Here is a 20,091-nt window from a genome sequence, read left to right as displayed (position 1 = left end):
TGGTCACAAGCACATTCTTTATGATGGGCCTCACTGCAGCCCCCAGGCTTGAGGTCATGGTGAAGAGAAAGACAAAGCAGCTCATGTATTCTTCAAAACATGTACCACACCTCTGTGCTTTCTCAACTTTCAGGAACAACCTTTGATTAGAACCTGACTTTCTGATCAGAATCATCATCCACTCTTGACTGTGTGGTTGTAAAATTTTGTGACTGCTACTGATCAACATCTGTAGAAGTATCTCTTCCCATGGACAACAAGGAAAAGGCAGCATGGGATTTTCAATAAGAGCCTGGAGAAAACCAATGTGTGCATTGCATAGATTATGGCATGAATAATTCATTTTAGGTGAAGTGAATATTTGATGGTCTGTTAATAATATATGGATTTAGGGAAAGCATGTATTTTGTGGAAGAAAGAAAAAGCTATGTTCACTGAGTCTTCACATTATAGTGTGCCCTCATGTTCTACAGTTGATAAAACCTTCTGTTGAAAACTCACTGACGTAGCCTGGATGGCCCAGAGTTTAGAAATTTTCTTCTTTTCTCTGGACTCAGTAATTGCTCATGGTTCCTCTCCTCGTTTTCCACTGTCCATTCCATTCATGACTTTTCATATAGCCAATGCCAAGACAGCTTCTCTGAGGGCTAACCTGGGACATCTGAATGGCATTGATTGATACATACATCTAGGAAGCCTCCCTTACCTCCAAATGGGATTCAAACTAGGCAATTTCTGTTCAGAATTTGAAAAGTATGTTGTTTGTTCTCCTACTTTTATTTTGGGTAGAGAACTTGAGCAATGTTGGCCTTTTCAGATAGAATTGAAGGGACCAGCTCCCCATTTCGGCAGCCATGACAGTAACACATACTTGCCATGACCTTGCCTTGGTCACTAAGAGGTCAGATGCCTGACTCGTGGCAAGGAACCAATCAGAAGTTAGCTGGTGGTGCTATGCTTTACGGCTCTGGGTGTGCTTTACGGACAAGTGCACAGCAATGACATAGCAACCACCCTGGGAGGGCCTATGGGCCATAACAACCAGTTGACCAATCAACACAGGGCAAGCCCTCCAAGCCTGGAGCCACACCATTCCTGAGCCTGTGGGTACCCCTAGACACTCCCCTTATGCTGCCCTACAAAGTCTCTATGCAGACGATTCGAACTGTCTTTCCTAGCCATCCACCATGGCGGTTGGATGAAAGGCCCGAGCTAACATGGGGTTAGCTCGTTAAACAACAATAAAGCCTCGTGCAGTTTGCATCAAGCTTTTGAATCCGCCTAGTGATTGGGGTGACCGAAGTCCTGGGCTGAGATCCCAGAGGCATGAGCTTTCCGGGGGTCTTACAGAATGAGACACAAGGAAGAAATTCTGATGGCTGGTGACATCAAAGTGGGATGCTTTGGCACCTCTAAGTACTAGTGTCTGGAGAGAAGCATGGTGTAACCCTTCGCACCTGGCTTCTTTAGTCTGGTTGAACCATTGTATTATTGCATAATTTCCATGTCATGATGAGTCTACTTCTTCGTTCTTCCATATCCTGAGGTGCCTTACACATCACTGAAAGAATGGAAGTTATGATGGCAGATGTTTTCAGAGTCCATTTACTTGAGGATATGTAGTATATTACTCCATAATTTAAGTCTTTGAGGGATTATCAGTGAAATTAAGATTTCAGGGAAATCCCCAAATACGCCTGTCCTGAGCTGTGTTTTTTTGGGGCTGCAGTTGGGACCAGCTGAGCACCCTGGGTCCACTCCTGAATGGGGGAGTGTGGATGAGGGAAAGGCTAGCTAAAAGTTAAGAATCAGAGATGCAGGATATCTATCAGGAGGGCAGATTCAGTCCATACTGAATGTGCCTTTGCTTTATTCATGAATCATCTTATGTATTCAACCAACATTGAGGACAAAAGGCAGAAGACTTCTATTATCATGTATAAGGGGCAAAGAGTCATTACTTCCCTTAATCCTTCAGGTACTCCATAGTTGCACATACTACCCACCAGCCTTCAGGTAAACTTTCGTGGGCCCACGTCTATTGTTATTTAGATAGCAGACATTTACCACCAGGAAGGATATCCTGCAGCCACTAAGCTAATATCTTAAGGGCAATAGAAGTGATTTGAGCTTTCTGAACTCATGGCAAGATGGAATGGGCTCCCATTTATGGGTCCTGTCATACACTAGTATCTTCTGTTTCTATGCGTACCTACTATCTGTCAGAGTAAAGATGGTACTGCAGAGAGCTCACAGTTCTGGAAGGAGAGTCATGGATTCAATCTCTGTCCCAGCTTTCCAACATGAGACCACCTGGGACAGTCATTCTTGTCCTCTGTATGGCTCTATCTCCTCAGGTATGATGGTGAGAACTCAGTGAATACTACACACACACACTGCATGATCCAGAGATGAGTTCATGGGAGAAAGATGAAGAAGCATCTTCCAGGCATCTGGTGACATCCATGGTTCCAGTCAGCTTCTGTCCTGGAGGAGGTCTAGATGGGAGAAGGTACCCTATTTATCTCTTGGTGTTCAAAGCAGTACCAACATGCTATAAGGTGCTAATATATGTATTTTCTCAGTGCTGGTGGTCAAATCCAGGAGCCTCATGCCTGCTAGGCAAGAGTTCTTGCAATAGGTCCTCCTGCCTCAGTCTCCCTAGAAGCTGAAATTACAGGACAATGCCACCAGACCCAGCTGGGATTCTGGTATTTTAGAGGGAAAGGTTTTGTGCATCATGCCTTTTAAACATCCCAACTACTTCATCTGATGCCCAGTCTCAGAGTTGGTGAAACTTCTGCTGAGTATGCCAGCCAGTCCTGAAGGATGGCAATCTGATTGCAAGATGGTGCCAGAGACTGCATAAGAGTGATTAGCATTCTATGCTTATCTGACTTTAGAAACCATCACCATTACCACCATCTCCTAGAGCCCCCTTTTTAACAGGCAGCAACTTCATAGACTGCCTCCCCTTGCCTCCTGGGACTCTTCTGAGGTAACAAGAAATGGGCAGGTCTTTAAATGTTCAGGGACTATGGGTTCACTATCCACAAAGACATGTTTTGCCCCCAAAAGCAAAGGACTAGGAAAATCCCAGAAGACAAAAATGGTGTCACTGAACAGTTGAGGCCTGAGATCACTCCCCTAACAGCTTTGCAATAACTGTTTGGAAAGCCAAACAAGAAAATCTCTTGAATCTATGGCTCTTCAAGAGCCATACAGGATAGTTTTATGGCAATTTGACCCAGAGTAGTCATCAGAGAGGAGGGAGCCTCAATTGAGAAAATGCCTCCATGAGATACAGCTGTATGAAAGCCCATAAGGTAGGTGTTCTTAATTAGTGATTTATGGGGGATGGCGCAGCCCATTGTGGGTGGTGCCATCCTTGTGCTGATGGTCCTGGGTTCTATAAAAAAGCAGCTAGGGCAAGGATGAGGGTCAAGCCAGTAAGAAGCATCCTTCCATGGCCTCTGCATCAGCTCCTGTCTCCAGGTTTCTGCCCTGCTTGAGTTCCTGTCCTGATTCCCTATGATGTTGAACTATGATGTGGAAATGTAAGCCAAATAAACCCTTTCCTCCCCATGTTGTTTTGGTCATGGTATTTAATCATAGCAATAGAAACCATTACTAAGAGAAGAACTGTGTTTAAAGATCTGGGCTATGGGACTTTATGCCAAGAAGAGATGGAATCCAGGATGTTAGCTAAGGTAAAATCTCTCTCTCATGGATTATACAGGAGGGTGCTTTGATTGGATACTCTAGCAGGTATCAGTGTGAACAAAGAGCTTTCTGTAGCCCGGGGCTATAGTACAGACCCCCAAAGCTCAGGATGTCTATGGGAGACAGTCCATACCTCAAAGGGACATGCACAGGGTCCCTGCAAATGTCAATGCAGGGCATCACCAACAAGAAGAACCATCAGCCTTCAGCTCTGGGGCTTTGCCTGCTGTAGATCAGGTAGCATATGCCATCAGAGTGGATGGCATGCACTGTGACTGCAGAGGACAAGTGAGGGTCCTCAACTATTTTGTTCAGGTTGCCATAATAAAATTTCATCTACTGGGCACCTAACAACAAAACTGTCTCACAGTTCTGAAAGCCAAATCCAAAACCAAGGTGCCAAGCAGTCATGTTCTAATCTGAGATCTTCTCCCCTGGCTTGCAGAATGCCATCATTTGTGTGTGCTAATGTGGCCTCTGTGCACTCTCAAAAAGAGCATGCATGCTCTCATGTCTCTTTTTATAGGTCACCAATCTTGTTGGACAAGGGCCACCCTTAGGATTTCCTCTAATCTTGCGTATTTCCTAGCAAACCCATCATCACACAGGGGACTGGGCTTCACAGTACAAACATGAACGTGAACTTTCAGTTCACAGTAGGTACACAGCTATCTAGGGACCCTGTAAGCAGACCCAGAATTCTGACTTAGTCATCTCTCACCAGTGGACCCATCCTGTAAGTAGGTACCATCTTGGCAAGGAAAGGGGGCAGAATTAGAACATAAAAACAAAACAAAACAAATGTAAGCCTTGGCAGGCTGCTCACCTCAAACAGATGGAGTCTTTGAATGAACCAGAGCTCCTTGATGCCAAAGGAATGAGATGCTGAACTCACTTGTAAGTCTCTTCACTTTGAGGTTGTATGGAAGCTTCTAAAATAGTCAAGAAAATAGCTATCATTTATTTGCATGTATTAATGGTAGCTGTGACCAAACAGGACCATGGAAAGCATGGGGCTGGAGAGTGGTGTGTGGTTAGCCTTCAACAAAACGCTTTCTCAAGCTGTTCCTGGGTAGGGGGAGGGAGGCAGGCACGTGGCAGGTGCCCTGGGGATAGTGGATTTCTGTTTAGGTTCCCTGTTTGGTTTAGTAAGTCTCACTGTCAACCAGTGGGAAGCCACTTCATACATAGCAGTGGTGGCAGGAGAGGAAATTCCTCTCAAGGGCTAATTGAAAGGCAGGTTTGGAGTGCTCAGATCCTAAGCAAATGCATCACCCAAATCTTGTCACCCCCACTATATCCACTACACCATCTTAGACATACTGACAGCTACACACCCCAGTTTAATCCACATAAAAATGTTTATTCATCACAGCCAGGTTCAGCCTTGCTAATGAATGTCACAGCCTTTAATCCCCTCCCCACAAAAACAGTCCCTTCAAAAACATTCTAAGTTACTTTGTCATTTTAACAAACATGTTAGCTGAGAGCAAGGCTGGTATTACAGCTGTAATTATGTCAGCATACAATAATTAAATCGGGGCCAAGTAGCCTTCAGGCAGATTCTGAAACAGAAACAAAACTCTCATGTATACCGAGAGGTTTGTAATGTGAAGCACAGGCTAGACCACGTGGACCCTGTCATCATTAATCCCTTTGGGGTCTGTGTAATCATGTCATGTCCAGAGAAGTTGCCATGGCTATGACACAAAAGTGGAGGTTGATTTCTGAGTGAATCCACAGGAATGGAAGTGTTCACCCTGTACCCTGTACTGGGCAGGTAAGCCCACAGCCAGCTCTGTGTGTGTGTGTACATATGTCTTTGTATGTTTCTGTGTGCATGTGTGTAATATGTGTGAATCCAGGGGTTAACAATGAATTATTCCCCACCTTAGTTTTTGAGGCAGGGTCTCTCACCAAGCCTAGAGCTCATTGTTTTTAGCTAGACTGGCTAGCCACTGAGCCCAGACATCCTCGGTCTCTTCCTCTCCAGCACTGAGATTGCAGGTTATGCTGCTGGACTGGGCTTTTTTAAATTATTTTTTTATTGTTTTTTATGTGGGTTCTAGGGTTAGCACTCAGGTCCCCACACTTGCAAGTCAAGCAGTTTTCTGAGTCACCTTCTTACCCTCTCTTTTAAGAATTTTAAAAGGGCTTTGTTTGCTTGTTTTAATAATGCTGCATTCTTTTGAGATGCTCTGAGTATCTTAGATACTTAGATACTACCAGGTCCTTAGATCTGGGAGGAAGGCTACTACTTGAAGTCACCTTTCTGGCAGCACCATGGTCAGGCAGGTGTCATTCAGGATGTGTCCGGAAATCTTTTCAGCAAAAGAACAGAACAAAAGAGGAGAATTTCCACGTTTCCTCCTTCCTCTGTGCACACTCATGAGGAACTCAGATTAAATCTTCAGTTGAGACAATGGATGCAACTTGAAGAAAAGCCCTGGATTTTTCAAGAGACACTTGCAAAGTTGTCATTGTTACAGTCCATGTGACTAAGACTCTACCTTGATGCCCTCTAAGACAAGCCACGGGGGAGGGTACTCCACAGAATCTTAAGGAGCTGTCTGCTATAGCAGCACAAGCTAGTAATGCCCCAACAGCATGGGACAAGACAAGAGAGAAAGAACATCCAAAGTGATCCAGTCCCGGAATAAGCTGCCTCTGCCCATGATGGCAGATTTCAAAGGTTTTTACAGAGCTACACATTCGTGGGCAATTTTGATGAAAGTACAAATTCAAGGAACCCTATCACGTGGAACGATCTGCTGATGGACATATTTTAATCACTTAGCAGATCACTTCCTTTGTGTTGAGAGTGTACATGAATACATTCCCATCAACCCGGAGCAGTCATTTTTTCTACCACATTCTTAAGTTGCTTGACCCAGAACTCTCATATACCGATGATTAGATCACCCTCCCTGAGCAGACACATCCTGCCTCCTCCCCTTTCTTGTCACCCTGCATCTACTGTGCCTCATACTCAGACTGTGGGTCATCGGATACACTCTGAGGCCAGCTCCGTTGCCTGAATTTTTTTTTTTTTTTTTTTTTTTTTTTTTTTTTTTTTTTTTTTTGCCACTAAGTGTTGAAAATCGGGGACTTTGTGAGACAGAAAAATCTCCACCATTCTGTCATGATTGGCTGCCTCACAAGCACTTCTTTCAAAGAGTCTCCCTCCTGAGCAAGCTTTTGCTGACTCATCCCGGGAGCTCACAACTTCCAGGAAGTTGGGTTGGCAACAGGCGCTGGCTGAAGAGCCAAGACAATTGTTTTCCCATTATTTCATTACCAGCTGGCAGACAGGCTGCATAACCCCAATAGAAATTGCTCCTTCCACAGGAAGTAATGGGGACCACCAGGAGACAGCCCAGTTCTCTTACCACCTGGACATCTCCAGGGATTTCAAATGCTACCGGGTCCAGGCTCAGGAATCTTTTCTTAGAAACTGGTTCAGCCCTCTGCCTGCTGCATCTCTGAAAAGTTGCCTCCGTGCTCTGGACCCAAACCATCCTCAGATGCAAATGAACCACTGTCAGAGAAGAATTTGTTCATTGAAGTTGCTATGGCAAAGTCTACTTAGAATTTCCAAATCCTCCAGAGTCTTTCTTAAGGTCTGAATCCAATAAAAATGACTCAGCAAATGGTGGTCAGTTCCTGTGGGAATGGAAGGGTGGCTGCTTTAATTCTGTAGGCCTTGATTTCCATATTGATTGTAACCTTATATATTTCTGTTACTTTGTGACAGAAGAGAAACTCAGACTTCATCAAATTCATAGTCAGCATTAAAAGAATTTCTGCAATAAGAAAATAAGCACAACAGGAAACCAAATTTTGATGTTTTACCTTGTGCTGAGCCAACTGGTCCAGAGAAAATAGTCTGGTCCCCACACCAGACCCCATATTCCTACCTGGTTTCCCTCCCTGGGAACTTAGTGAAGAACTGTCTTTCCAAACACTCTTCGGTGCCATTTAATCCATGGATGACTTTTCCTACTTTGCATTTGAAGTCTCCACAGCATGTCTGCCAGGAAGGTGAGTGTTTTATGATCTCTTGCAAAATTTGGTTTCGTCTAGCATTCTTTCTTTAAAATGTTAGCTGACACAAACCCACCTCCTTAAGTATCACCAAACAGTCTGGGAACAGCTGGGCCCTGAATTGGAATGCATGGGAAGAGCTTTGGAAATTCTTGAGATACTAAAGAAAAGTAAGGACAGATGTCTCTTCATCCAAGAAAGACTGTCCTTAACTATCATAGGTTTGACTTAAAATGTATATATTTCAAAAAGCAATTAAGCTGCACATAGAATAATTCACTGGAGCACCCGAAGAGGCCCTAATAGCCAAAAAAAAAAAAAAAAAAAAGGCAAGCACCACCTTGCTGAGCTGCTTTGAAGTGGTTCCCAAGGTGACAGGAACATGGAAGGTATGTGTAAGGTTACAGGAAAACAGAAGCTTGGGAAGGGATGAAGAAAATCAGGAGTTCAAAGCCAGCCTCTGCTACACAGATTGTTCAGAATTAGCCTGGGCTACATGAAACTATCTCAAAAAAAAAAAAAAAATCTAAAAACCAACTAGCCAAACTTTACTGTTTCAAAAACATTTTGCATTTCTTTACTTATTAATTCACTGTTTTTTGTTTTTTTTTTGTGTGTGTGTGTGGGCACACATGCCATGGTGCACACGAGGAGGTCCAGAGGACAAGCTATGAGAGTTAGCTCTCCCTCCTACTCTGTGGGTCCCATTGATTGAAATCAGGGTCTCACTCAGGTCTAGGAAAACCTCTACCCAGTGAGTCACCTCCTCAACCCCCAACCAAACTTTATGATGAAATTTCCTGCTTACAGGACTCAACAGATGCAGAAAAGCCACGAATTCAATGGCCTTTTGGAGCATCTCACTGCCAAGCCCTCTTGACCAACTCACGGCCCATGTGAGCCTCCTCCCACCTCTGTGCATGCCAGGAAACACTCATGGTGTATTTGCTTTGGGCCAGGCATCCTTCCTCACACTCCACTCACATCCACTTTATTTCCATGGCAACAGCATGAAGAAGGCACTATGCTTACTTGCATCTGGCAATTAAGGAAACTGAGGCAATGCTAAACAACCAACTGTGCCAGGTCTTCATTGTATTCTCCCTTTTCACCTACAAAGCAACCCTTTTGTTGTCTGCTCAGTTAAAATGGATTCCAGCCCTTTTGTATAGTCTCCCTTAGGCAGCTGGAAAATGCTAAACATGTCAGTAGGGGGCGCTGGAGAGATATAGCTCAGCAGGTTCCTGGGCCAGGGACTGCAAAGCATGCTTACCACCGCCTCCCACTGCTGCTGTAGCAGAGACTCACCTTGTACATCCCCAGGGCAGGATTCTGGCAAGCCTCGTAGGGTAGATTTTCAGTTCTACAGGTGTAGCAGTACAAACATTTTTCTCTTGTCTATGCAGCCACACCTGAACCCTTCCAGAGCAGCTCCTTTATTTCTGTGGCTACTTGGGCTCTTCAGAGCTGCATCCACTTCTTACTAGACAATGCTCTATACAGTGAATAATTCAGTCCACTAAACATTCCACATAACTGTGGGTTTTCTTTTTCCTAGTTGGATGCTGACTGGCAGGCATGTCTGCCCAAGGCCACAGACCAGAACAGCAGTGGCACCTCAGAGCCTCTGATCCTCATGGCTCTGTCCCATGCTTCTCCTGAGCATGGCAGACATGACAACCGACGCACAAGTGAAGACTCTATTCAATGGAGATGGCTTCCCGTGGCATGGGAAAGCACACCAAATTGAGTTGGCTCCCCAGAGCCTATGGCTTTTGTTGTTGGTTGGTTGGTTGGGTGGGTGGTTAGTTGGTTTTTTTTAAAGACAGGGTTTCTCTGTGTAGCCCTGCCTGTCCTGGAACTCTCACTGTAGACCAAGCTGGCCTCGAACCAAGAGATCTACCCACCTCTGCCTCCCCAGTGCTGATTTAAAAAGAGTGTAGCACCACTGCCTGGCTTATTTTTTTTTTTTAAATGTCATTCTGTAATCCAGTGCTGGAGAGGCTCTGATAGGTAGATCCTTGGGGCTCAGGGGACAGTCAGCTCAGCATATCTGGCAAACTCCAGGCCAATGAGTTTTTGTTTTGTTTTGTTTCTTTTTAAATGGATAGTGCCTGAACTCTGATACCTAAGATTGTCCTTTGGCCTCCTCAAGTAAAGACACATGTACCCACACATCCCTACACCTGAACATGTGAGCACACATATTTGTATATACATACAGAGACAGATACACACAAAGAAATAAGGAAGGAAGGAAGGAAGGAAGGAAGGAAGGAAGGAAGGAAGGAAGGAAAGAAGGAAGGAAGGAAGGGATCAGAAAGAAAAAGTGAAGGTTCTGACTCTGCTGAAGGGCATAACAGAGTCAGGGCAGTGCAGGGAAGGAGCCCTCAGGTAGAATTTGTAAGTTTGCCAACAAATACAACAAACAAACAAAAGCAGTGCTCCAGAAAGGCTCCAGAAAGAGGGGACATGTGCTTCAGTGAGAGAGGGAGGAAAAGAGCAATTTTACAATAGGGACAGAGGTGTCACCAGGGCTCCTGCCTCATGTTCCAAACCCTTGTTGGCAGGCTCCTATATGCTGCCTGGGCAGTCATCCCTGTGTCTCTTGTACCAGCTGTGAGAGGCAACATTCCCTGCCATGCATTCAGAAGCACAAGGACTTTTCTGGTGGCCAGAGGTAGAGTAGGAGAAGACACAGTGTCACCCTAGGGTTGTAGCAGGTATTATCACACTAAGCAGAATACATTACAGAGAGATGCTTGAATTTCAAATAACTGTATTTATTTCCATTTTCGTTACAAAAACTAATTTGTTCTTAACTCCACAAATACATATTTATGAAGAATACTTGAAAAAAATAAGAGTGGAGATCTGGAGGCCATTTGATCAAGATAACTTCTGGTGTGTGTGTGTGTGTGTGTGTGTGTGTGTGTGTGTGTGTGTGTGTGTGTGCTATAAAAACATTGATGTCCTCACCCAGCCATCTCAGGCTCCCACGGAAACAAGTGCTTTGGCTGGCACAGGAGGGCACTGTGGGGTGGGGTGGAAGAGAGGCAGAGGGCTCTCTGGCTTGCCTGCACTCGGCCTCTTCATCTGTCCATTTTAAAGTCAGCATCTGATACTCCAGATGAGTGTGCTAAACAGACTTTGAGCCATACTCTGGATTTCAGAACTGGCAGCCATTGGGATTGGGAATTAAAATATGATAGATTTTGCTTCTCAAAATTTTTACAAAAATTTTTGCGCCCCTCAAAAAAAAACATTTAAGCATACTTGAATATATAAAGCTTTCCTTCTTGGGTGGAAATGGTATACTGAAAACTTCAGAAGCAATGAGTAAAATTCACAAGCCAAAACGGAACCAAAACAAAAATAATAAAAGGGGCTAAGTCTAGTAGGTTCGGAGGGATAGCAGTCCCAGCAATGGGACCTATTGACTCCAGGACTGTTGCTTTTGTTTGTTTGGATCATTCAGAAAGTGAAAAAAAAAAAGTCTAAAGTAAAGTAAAGTATTTTTCACGTGTGAAGATAGTGTTAAGTTTAATGGTTCATCCATCGTCGGAAGTCTTCCAGATCCAGGCTGTGGCTAGCAGGGCCACCTGGGATCACATTGCATTCCTCTGAAGGAGCTGGTCCAGTAATTGCTGGAGGAGCGAGGGAAACAAAGATGTCAAGTTCCCCTTCTCCTCTGTGCACCACCCATGTCACCTCTGTGCCTGCCAGGCAGCTACCTTTTTGAAGACTTCTGCTCGGAGTCTGTTACTCTGTAAGATCACTCTTTTCTTTTGCTCTTCTTTTTTCTTTTTAACTTCCGGCAAGTTATTATAGATTCTAAAACAGACAGAGGGCATGATGAGGAACCAGACAGCAGGTTCTGGGGTTCGGGGTTGGGGGCAGCCTGGCTTGTCAGTTGGAAGGAGCTCATAGGTAGAGTCTTTATATGGTAAGGTACCATCTAAAGAACTTCTCCCTCCCCTCAGAGCACAGAGACCCCACAGAAAAGGAGATCAAAAGTGTGTGAGAGCCAGAGGGGAAGGAGGCTACCAGAACAAGGTGCTCTAAATCAACCAAGCAAAGCTCATAAGAACTCACAGAGACTGAAGCACCAAGGGTCTGCACCAGGTCCTCTGGATACATATTATACCTTTCAGTTCAGTATTTTTTTGGATCCCTGACTGTGTGAACAAATGAGTCTCTGATTCTAGTGCCTTCTCTTGGGGCACTTTTACTTCTGTTAATTTTGATGTGATGGCTTTTTAAAAAAATTATATTTTATTTTGTTCAGAAAGAATAAAAGATTAGAAACAAAAAGATAAAAGCATATTTATAAACCTTGTTAAACCCATGGTGGCCCTGAAAAAAAAAAAAAGAACTCTGAGGTCCCAGGACATAGACACTCTAGGGACAGTGTCTCAGTGATGTGTCCTGGGAAGAGCAGCAGGCAAGTTGGGGAGGCCAGGTATTTATGTGGAAGTCACTTCTTATCCTGTATTTGCACTGATAATGATTCAGTTGTAAAAGCAGACATGTTCAACCTATCGATTTTGCCATTCTGAGGGCCAACATTCCCTACATATCCCCCCCTTTTTGGTCATCCAATTTTTGACTTCCTGTGATGCGGAAGAACAGATGGATGGCAGTAGCAAGAATCATGTATTGGAAATAAACATTAAAAACCTGCTTATTTCCTCTTAGCCTATGGCATGTCTGATTAAGCTGATTCTAAACACATTACAGATTCAAATATTTGGTCCTTGTCCCCACATAAATAATGAACTTCTGAGTTACCAGCAGGGCCTAAGGGACCCTCTCTGGAAGTTTGCTTCCTCCCCAACACAAAGTGTTCAGGTTCTGATACTACCTGATTTTGCTCCAACACAATGGACTCTCTGCATCCTGAGCCTATAGGTTGCTACGCTGTACGAGGCCCTCAGTTCAAACATCTCTTCCTCAATTTCTCTTATGTATGAGAGTCAGATGAAATACAGTTAAGATGTTCTGCACTTAGAGGCATGAGTTCAAAGTATGAAAGGACGATGACAGTATCAGCAGGTGACATCTGATTATTGACAACAGGCTAGTCATCTGACGTGAATAAACACATTCAATCCTCACCATAGCTGGAAGAGGTGCATAGGGTCCCGCTGTCATACAAGAATATGAGTCCCACCAAGATCAAGAGGTTTGGGTACAGCCCCATGCTGGCCAACAGTGGGCTGGCATTGGGACCTTAAGCTGAATGCCTCTTACTCACTGTGAAGCACTGTGGCCCAACTACATAGCACACAGTTACTCACAAATTCCCATAGGGGCCTGTGCTTTGGCAGTGACTGGCCAGTCATAGGTATTAGTGAGGGTTGGGTAAATGTTTGAATAAAGGAATATACCTTTACTGCACTCAGGAGGGATTGGAACAAGGACCAGGAGAGAAGATCACAGAGGAGCTGGTCCCAAAGCCCTTGAGAGGGCAATTCCTCTCAGATCAGAGATTGCCTCTCCTTGAGCTGTTTATCCAATTCAACTGGGAAATGAAAACAAAAGCTTGTGTGTCCCACCTCTGGCTCCTCCCTATTTACCCAGGTGAGATCCCAATGTAATAGTATATGCAGTCAAAACCAAGGACAGAAATCTACATTTGGGAAAGCTCACAGGTAACACCAGAAAATGGTAAGCTATAGAAGGAAAGGCAAGGACAGTACAATGCCACATATAGTTAAAGACCACAGTGTCTCCTTAAAGGTATGAATGGAAGGTTTTGAAGGGAAAGAAAGGAGACAGACTGTGGGCATCCTAGCAGATAGGTCTGGGACTGAGCAAAGGACAGCTGGGTAATTGATCTTGAGGGAACTTCAGCTTTACTCTACCACTTAACTTAAATGAAAATATAACCAACATAATCCATGACATGGAACATGAAGAAAAAAGTAGTTTCAGGTGACTGTGGGAGCCAGGGTCAGAGCCCAGCCAGGCACATTCCACTGAGCAAAGAGGTCCAATTGCTTGATTCATCTGAGGAGACCAGGTAAGGGCCACCAAAGGGTGTAAATACAACATCACCTAGCTTACTGGTCCTCCTTGAACATCAGTGTCTTCTTCAGAGACATGTCAAACAGAACTCTGTCTACCAATGCTGCCTTAAAGTCCATTATTTCAATTGCTTTGTGGGCAAGGCCTTATAATAAGCAGTTTTAGGTTTGGGGACCAATAAAGAAAGGTTTTTCTTTCTTTATTTTCTTTTTCACTAAATTGAAGAGAATGCTTTTGTTGCAAGGTATATACAACTTTTCATTTATGAAACAGCAAGTCTTCAAATGGAGGGACCCTTTATAAACCACAGTTAAAATGCTGGGAGCCATATCATTAATGGTATGCCCCCAATTCTTATTTTCTTACTTTCAAAGAGGTTCCCTGTAGGTAACCAAAGTTACTTAATTATCATGGAAACAACATAATCACGATAAAAGCAGAGATTTAGGGTCTGGAGTGGGGGCAAAATTATTCTTCCTATTTCAGTGGTGTCTCTGAGTGCACTATCAATTTGATTTAATTACTATAATCTCTCCCAGGGCTAGGCACTCTATTACAGCTTAATGACATTTTATGTGTGTGAATATGGCCAGCCCTGTTGAGCTTTTGTGTTCTGGTTAAGAGGCCAGGTCCCAGAAAGAATGGTAGCCTTTGGAGTTAGTGGGAGTCTTGGACAGTGACTAGCCAGGCAGAGCAGGGAGAACGATTGTGGTCCCTGCCAAGACTGTCAGAGACAGACATGCCAGAAAACCTAGTTTGTGGCCCCTTCGGGGCCCCCCTGGCTCCCATGCTCTGCTGGCTTCCAGTTTGGAAGCTTTTCCTCAGGACCGCCTCAGTGAAGGCACTCCAGAGAAACGGGTTCTCTCCTCCTCATAAAATTACTTTCAAAGGTGCAGCCGCACAATGGCTGCTGCCCAGAGCCACGAGGCAAATGCATCTAAAGAGTTCCAGTTCAGAATCCGCTGATCACTCAGGGACTAATTACGGGCCCACTCCCGAATCCGAGACCCACCACTTTCCTAAGGTTGGTCCAAGAGCAGAACAAACATTCCGATGCAGTTCGGCAACTTTGCTCACCTCAGCCAGGTTTTCAGATCGGCCGCCAAGAAGACCTCAGCCCTTGAATGTGGGCCTGGAAGCCATGGCCCAAGGGACAGCATCCGGGCCCTTCACGCCTCCCTCCCCCACGCTTTCCATACCTCCCACAAGAGCCAAGTACCTTTTAGATCTCATATGCATCTCCTTCTCTGAAATGCACCTCTCTTTGGGTTTGAACAAGTTATCTGGAAGAAACAGAAAGGGGATTGATTTCAGGAGATACAGAATAATTGCACAATAATCTATGGAGCAGCCCTGAGATAGATCCAGAATGGTCTCCTGATTGCTCCCTCTTCCAAATTATGGCCTGTAACAAATACTGTAGGTTTCCAACTGACCAGACAACAGCTGGTCTCAGTGAGAGTTAAACAGGGCAGAAACAAAACATCAGTGTGTTTTAGTTGTCAACTTGACACAACCTAGAATCACTGGGGAATTAAGTCTTCCTGAGGAAATATCTAGGTCAGGCTGGCACGTGGACATGTCTGTGTGTGTGTGTGGGGGGGGGGGCGCTGTCTTGATTGTTAACTGAAGTAGGAAGGCCCACACTGAAGGTGACTGGTACCATTTCATTACTGGGTCCTGAGTTTGTTATTCCAATTTCAAGGGATCTGATACTTTCTTCTAGTCTCCACTTATTTATTAAAAATTTGTTTTTTACTTTTGTTGTTGTTGTTGTTTGTTTGTATTTTTGTTTTTGTTTGTTTGTTTGTTTTTATAAATTGGAGTGTGCTGGATGTCTCTACAATTTTGTTCAAAGGACTGCAGAACCTGGAAAAGCTGTTGCTGCTATTGATGCATAACATATTGCCATTATTGATATATATATATATACATATATATTGATATATATATATGCTCAGGCATAAGCGTTTTCCCTCCATGGCCTCTGCATCAGCTCCTGCCTCCAGTATCCTACCCTGTTTGAGTTCCTGTCCTGACTTCCTTCAATGATAAACTGCAATGTGGAAGTGTAAGCCAAATAAACCCTTTCCTCCTCCTCAAAAAAAAAGAGTATACAAAGCTGAGTGGGCAGGGGTGGATCTGGGAGGGGTTAGAAGAGGAGATAAATATGATCAAATACATTGTATGGGATTGCCAAAGAATTAATAAAAATATTTTTAAAATTAAAAATAGAAAAATTAAAATAGAAAAAGCTAGCTAACTACAATATACACAAGCAGGCAAGGATCCCTGAACTGTCTGCTCTTGACTTTAACTTTCCCACAATAATAGACTGAACTTGGAATTGTAAGACTAATAAGTCCTTTCCTATCTTATTTTGCTTTTTAACAGGAATATATATATATATATATATATATATATATATATATATATATGCACCTGAAATGTTGCACAGACAGTCACCCCACTGAACACTTCTTTTAACAATAAAGATGCCATGTCTTGGTAGGGGAAGCGACACGTGCCAGGCCATATGCTCAAAGGTGCTCAAAGGGAATACCTACACTAGGTTCTTGGGGCTCCAGGGACAGGGAAATCTCCCAGCTATCTTGAGCCTCCACCCCAGAAAGGACTCCTGGAATTTCCCAGAATTAATGGAGTACCCATTAAGTTTATCTGGATCTTGGGCAAGCAAATGTCCCAGACCCAATTTTGGATTAGCATTCTTTAGGAGCTACTAGAGGCCAGGGTGGAGTCAGTGTAGACAGATGCACTGTGTCCTCGAGGGATATGCTTGTAAGTCTTTTCATAATCTCCAATAGACTGTATGTGGTCTATTCTTGAAATCAGATGTTCCTCTTCTCCTTGGTCTGCTTCTCCAGGGCACCTGATACCTCAAGCTTTGGTTCTATTTTCAGAAGGAAACTGGAGCCACCTGACATTTCCATAGCTCTGTTTTCTGAGTTTTCAGCCTGCTGGGTGAGAGTAGGAGGTGGAATCCTGGACCCAGGAGTCCTTGATGGGTACAAAGCAAGCAGACCTGTATCCAAGAAGGCTCAAGGCTGGCAGGCTCACGCCCACCCAGTGGGGGATGGTTGCTATGGGTTTTGAGTTTGCATAGTATCACCAAGCTCTTCTGATAAGTGATGGGGGCTTCCTGGCCAGGAGTCAAGGGAGAGGCAGAAGGCAAAGGGTACACCTCCCTAGAAGGACTGAAATGTGTTCTGAGTGACTCCGACTTCACTAGAGTAGAAGACTCCACTGACCTGCAACAGTATTTAATTTCACTTCTGTGGCTGTCATAAAATATCCTGACCAAACAAAACAAAACAAAATAAAACAAAACAAAATAAACAAAAAACCTTACAGGAGAAGGTGTTTATTTGGCTTTCAATTCTAGGTTATAGCCCATCATTTCACAGAAGTTAAGGCAAGAAGCAGAGGCAGGTAGTCAATTCAATAGTCAAAAGCAGACGAAGAAGGCAAGGTCACTTAGTGTTCAGCTAGATTTCTCTACTCTTATATACTCCAGTGCCCTAAACCCAGGGATGGTATCACCCACTTCCAGGGTGGGTTTGTTCACACCCATTGAGACAATCCTACACACACACACACACACACACACACACACACACACACCATCCCCTCACTGAGACTCTCATTTCTGGTGATTCTTGGTTTCAGTGAGTTGACAAAGTATCTCAAGTGGCCTTTGGCGGTTTGTGAGGGGAAGTAAACACAATGATTCTGCTTGCAATTGCAAAATCTTCCTTCCATGATCTCACTCTTCCTTTCAACCCTGTGACAAGTTTGTGGTGGCCTGCATTTAGGGCTGGTGTCCATTAGTTTCCAAAGGGTAAGTTTTACCGGCCAGGTCCACTGTAAATGAGTGAGGCAAAACTGGGTTTCAGCCCCTATTAGTCTAATGCCATACACATGCACTCTTGACCGAAATACATGGCCACCCACTTATAGCTACAGAATCTATTTTCTGAGAATTCAAACAAAGGTTCTTCCATTTCTCATGAGATCAATCCCAAATTCATTTTCCCACACACACTCTTCCTTTTATAGCTCTGCAAGGGATACAGACAGTATGACTCATGGGGGATTCATTTCAAGGGATTTATTATGGTACATGTACCCCATGGCCTTATGAGTTTGAGTACTTGGTGTAGCTTTTGGAGGTGGGGCCTTGATAGAGGAAATGGGATGCTAGGGGCTGGCTTTGAGGTTTCTGTAACCTGCCTTCACTTCCTGTTGTTTCTCTACTTCCTGATCCACCCAGATAAAAGCAAACCACCTCACACTCTTGCCATCACAGTGAGTGGCTTCTGATGTGCCTTCCCCAACCATGACGGCCTGCATCCTCCAACTGAGAGCCGGGATAAAGCCTTCCTCCCTCATGGTGACTTGTTAACTGTTCAGTCCCAGGGATTAGAAGCCCATCCTATATGTGTGTGCTTTGCTCACAGGTAAGGTGAAATTCCATTTGCTCAAAAGAAATTCTGCTTTTATAAAACTAAGGCACTGGTGAGAATCATTTTCAACCTCATTCTGGATCTTTTATGGATTTTTCTTAGAATTGCATATATTCTGACTGCTTTGGATGAAGGAGACCACAATTATATTTACTCTACTATTACTCAAATAGAAGGGACTTTTCTTCAATAAAATTACTAAGGTAAGCTACATTCTGGAAAAAATATACATCACACACACACACACACACACACACACACACACACACACACACACACACCACCAGGCCCTCTTTCTGACTTCACTTGATAAAGCCAGGCTTCCCTAAGCCCGTGTTTCAAAGGCAACAGGCAACAAGGTACCAAACCTCCTTCTGAGGAGTTTTTGTAAAAGCCAAGTCCCCAAATCCCATTAATTGTATAAACATGATCAGGTATTTATTACAATCTCTAAACCAATTATGTATGAGAGCACATACAGAGGCAGTTGGCCTCAGCATGCAGTCTCCTGACAGTGTCATATCACCAAGAAGCAGCCAGGACCACCCAGATGCCAGCACAGCTGGTTGCTTGGGGGCTGGGACTCTTGCCCTCCTGCAAAACTTTACATCTCCCACAGGATGGTAAATCTTCGCCTTCTCTCTCCAGTCATTTATGTGATAATCAACCCAACAAGGATGAACTCCCAGGAGCCCTTCCTCAGTTACTCTGGACTCTTGAAAGAATGTTTTAGACATTTACTTCTCCTGAGAAACATTCAAACCAAGTCCTACCTGTTAGAACAGAGCAAAGCCAGTAAGCTGCCCTGGGGAGTAGATGCTGCTATGCACCTCCTGAAGTCTTCTGTAAAAGCATTAAAGACTGGTCTTCCTGGGAGAGTGGATATTCGGTGTGTTCTAGAGCCTCTCTATTTGCATATATTCTAAGACTACAGGGTTTCTCATTGAGTGATCTCCCATAAGCAGCTGCCTGGAGCATCACACCATGGTTTCTGAATTTCAGTTCAGTTCTAGCACATCCATCGTGTCTGTCTACCTCACCACTATGGAACTGCTAATTCATCTGAAGTAGGCAATAGTGGGGTGATCTATTTTGGTCTAAAGAGAACTTCAGAGATAAACCACACCTCTCTAAAGTCCCGTCCCATTGCCCAGTTCAGTACCCCTTCTCCTCTCTATCCACACTCCTTCCTTCCAACCAGAAGACATGAGATGCCCCACACAGATACTTAGTGCCTGGCCCAGCAAGGATCAAAGGATTAAACTATCAAACAATCTTCATTAATTCCCTATTAAAGCCAGAGGGACTGCCAAAGAGGGCTAACATATAGGCTAGCCTGTAACACTTCCTAAAGATTGCAAAGGATGCACAGGCTCATAAATCATATCTACAAAAATTCCATTCATTAGTGTTGGCAGCAACAGCAGCACCAAACTAAACTAGATGCCTATTTCCCTTGAGACCAGAAGTCCCAAAGTGAACCCCAAGGGGCCCCTGGCCCCTTCCAAAGAAAGGCATATGTCTGCTGCATCCCAGGAGCTTCCACACTGTCTAGGAAACAGAAGGAACACCACCTGGAAGATGGGCAGCTTCATTGGACCTTGACATTTAATGACCCCTAATCCATTGTAATCTAACTCAACAAGACAGAAAATCCTACACAAAGATAATACAAGCTTCCATAAATTAAATATTATGCTTTTATGATGGACACAGGGTGATTCTTTGTCTTGCCTGAATCATAGCTAAGTCTAACTGTGTCACAAAAAAATGAAGACACCTATGTTTGAGGATGTTACTGTGACAAAAG

General features: G+C 44.0%; 1 protein-coding gene and 1 long non-coding RNA gene across 4 annotated transcripts in view; one reads left to right on the top strand and one right to left on the bottom strand.

Annotated features, from left to right (window-relative positions):
* Nucleotides 1-6,870: 6,870 nt before the first annotated feature.
* On the top strand, nucleotides 6,871-18,487 carry LOC113834962. The gene is made up of 3 exons (XR_004769073.1): nucleotides 6,871-7,764; nucleotides 18,089-18,275; nucleotides 18,384-18,487. It is a non-coding gene; the product is annotated as an uncharacterized LOC113834962 (long non-coding RNA).
* Nucleotides 10,553-20,091, bottom strand: part of LOC100768118 ((E2-independent) E3 ubiquitin-conjugating enzyme FATS) — a 79,455-nt gene continuing 69,916 nt past the window's right edge. For all 3 annotated transcript variants that reach the window (XM_035442144.1, XM_035442146.1, XM_035442145.1), the window contains 3 exons: nucleotides 15,017-15,080; nucleotides 11,502-11,601; nucleotides 10,553-11,414 (listed from right to left, as the gene is read on the bottom strand). In XM_035442144.1, the coding sequence (XP_035298035.1) occupies nucleotides 11,376-11,414; nucleotides 11,502-11,601; nucleotides 15,017-15,080 (203 nt within the window). In that variant the 3' untranslated portion in view covers nucleotides 10,553-11,375. The remainder of the gene's footprint in view (nucleotides 11,415-11,501; nucleotides 11,602-15,016; nucleotides 15,081-20,091) is intronic.

The sequence above is a fragment of the Cricetulus griseus genome, chromosome 3 (assembly GCF_003668045.3).
Source record: "Cricetulus griseus strain 17A/GY chromosome 3, alternate assembly CriGri-PICRH-1.0, whole genome shotgun sequence".
In the NCBI taxonomy this organism is placed as follows: Eukaryota; Metazoa; Chordata; class Mammalia; order Rodentia; family Cricetidae; genus Cricetulus; species Cricetulus griseus.
The sequence above is the reverse complement of the archived record's forward strand: the minus strand, read 5'-3'. Positions and strand labels throughout refer to the sequence as shown.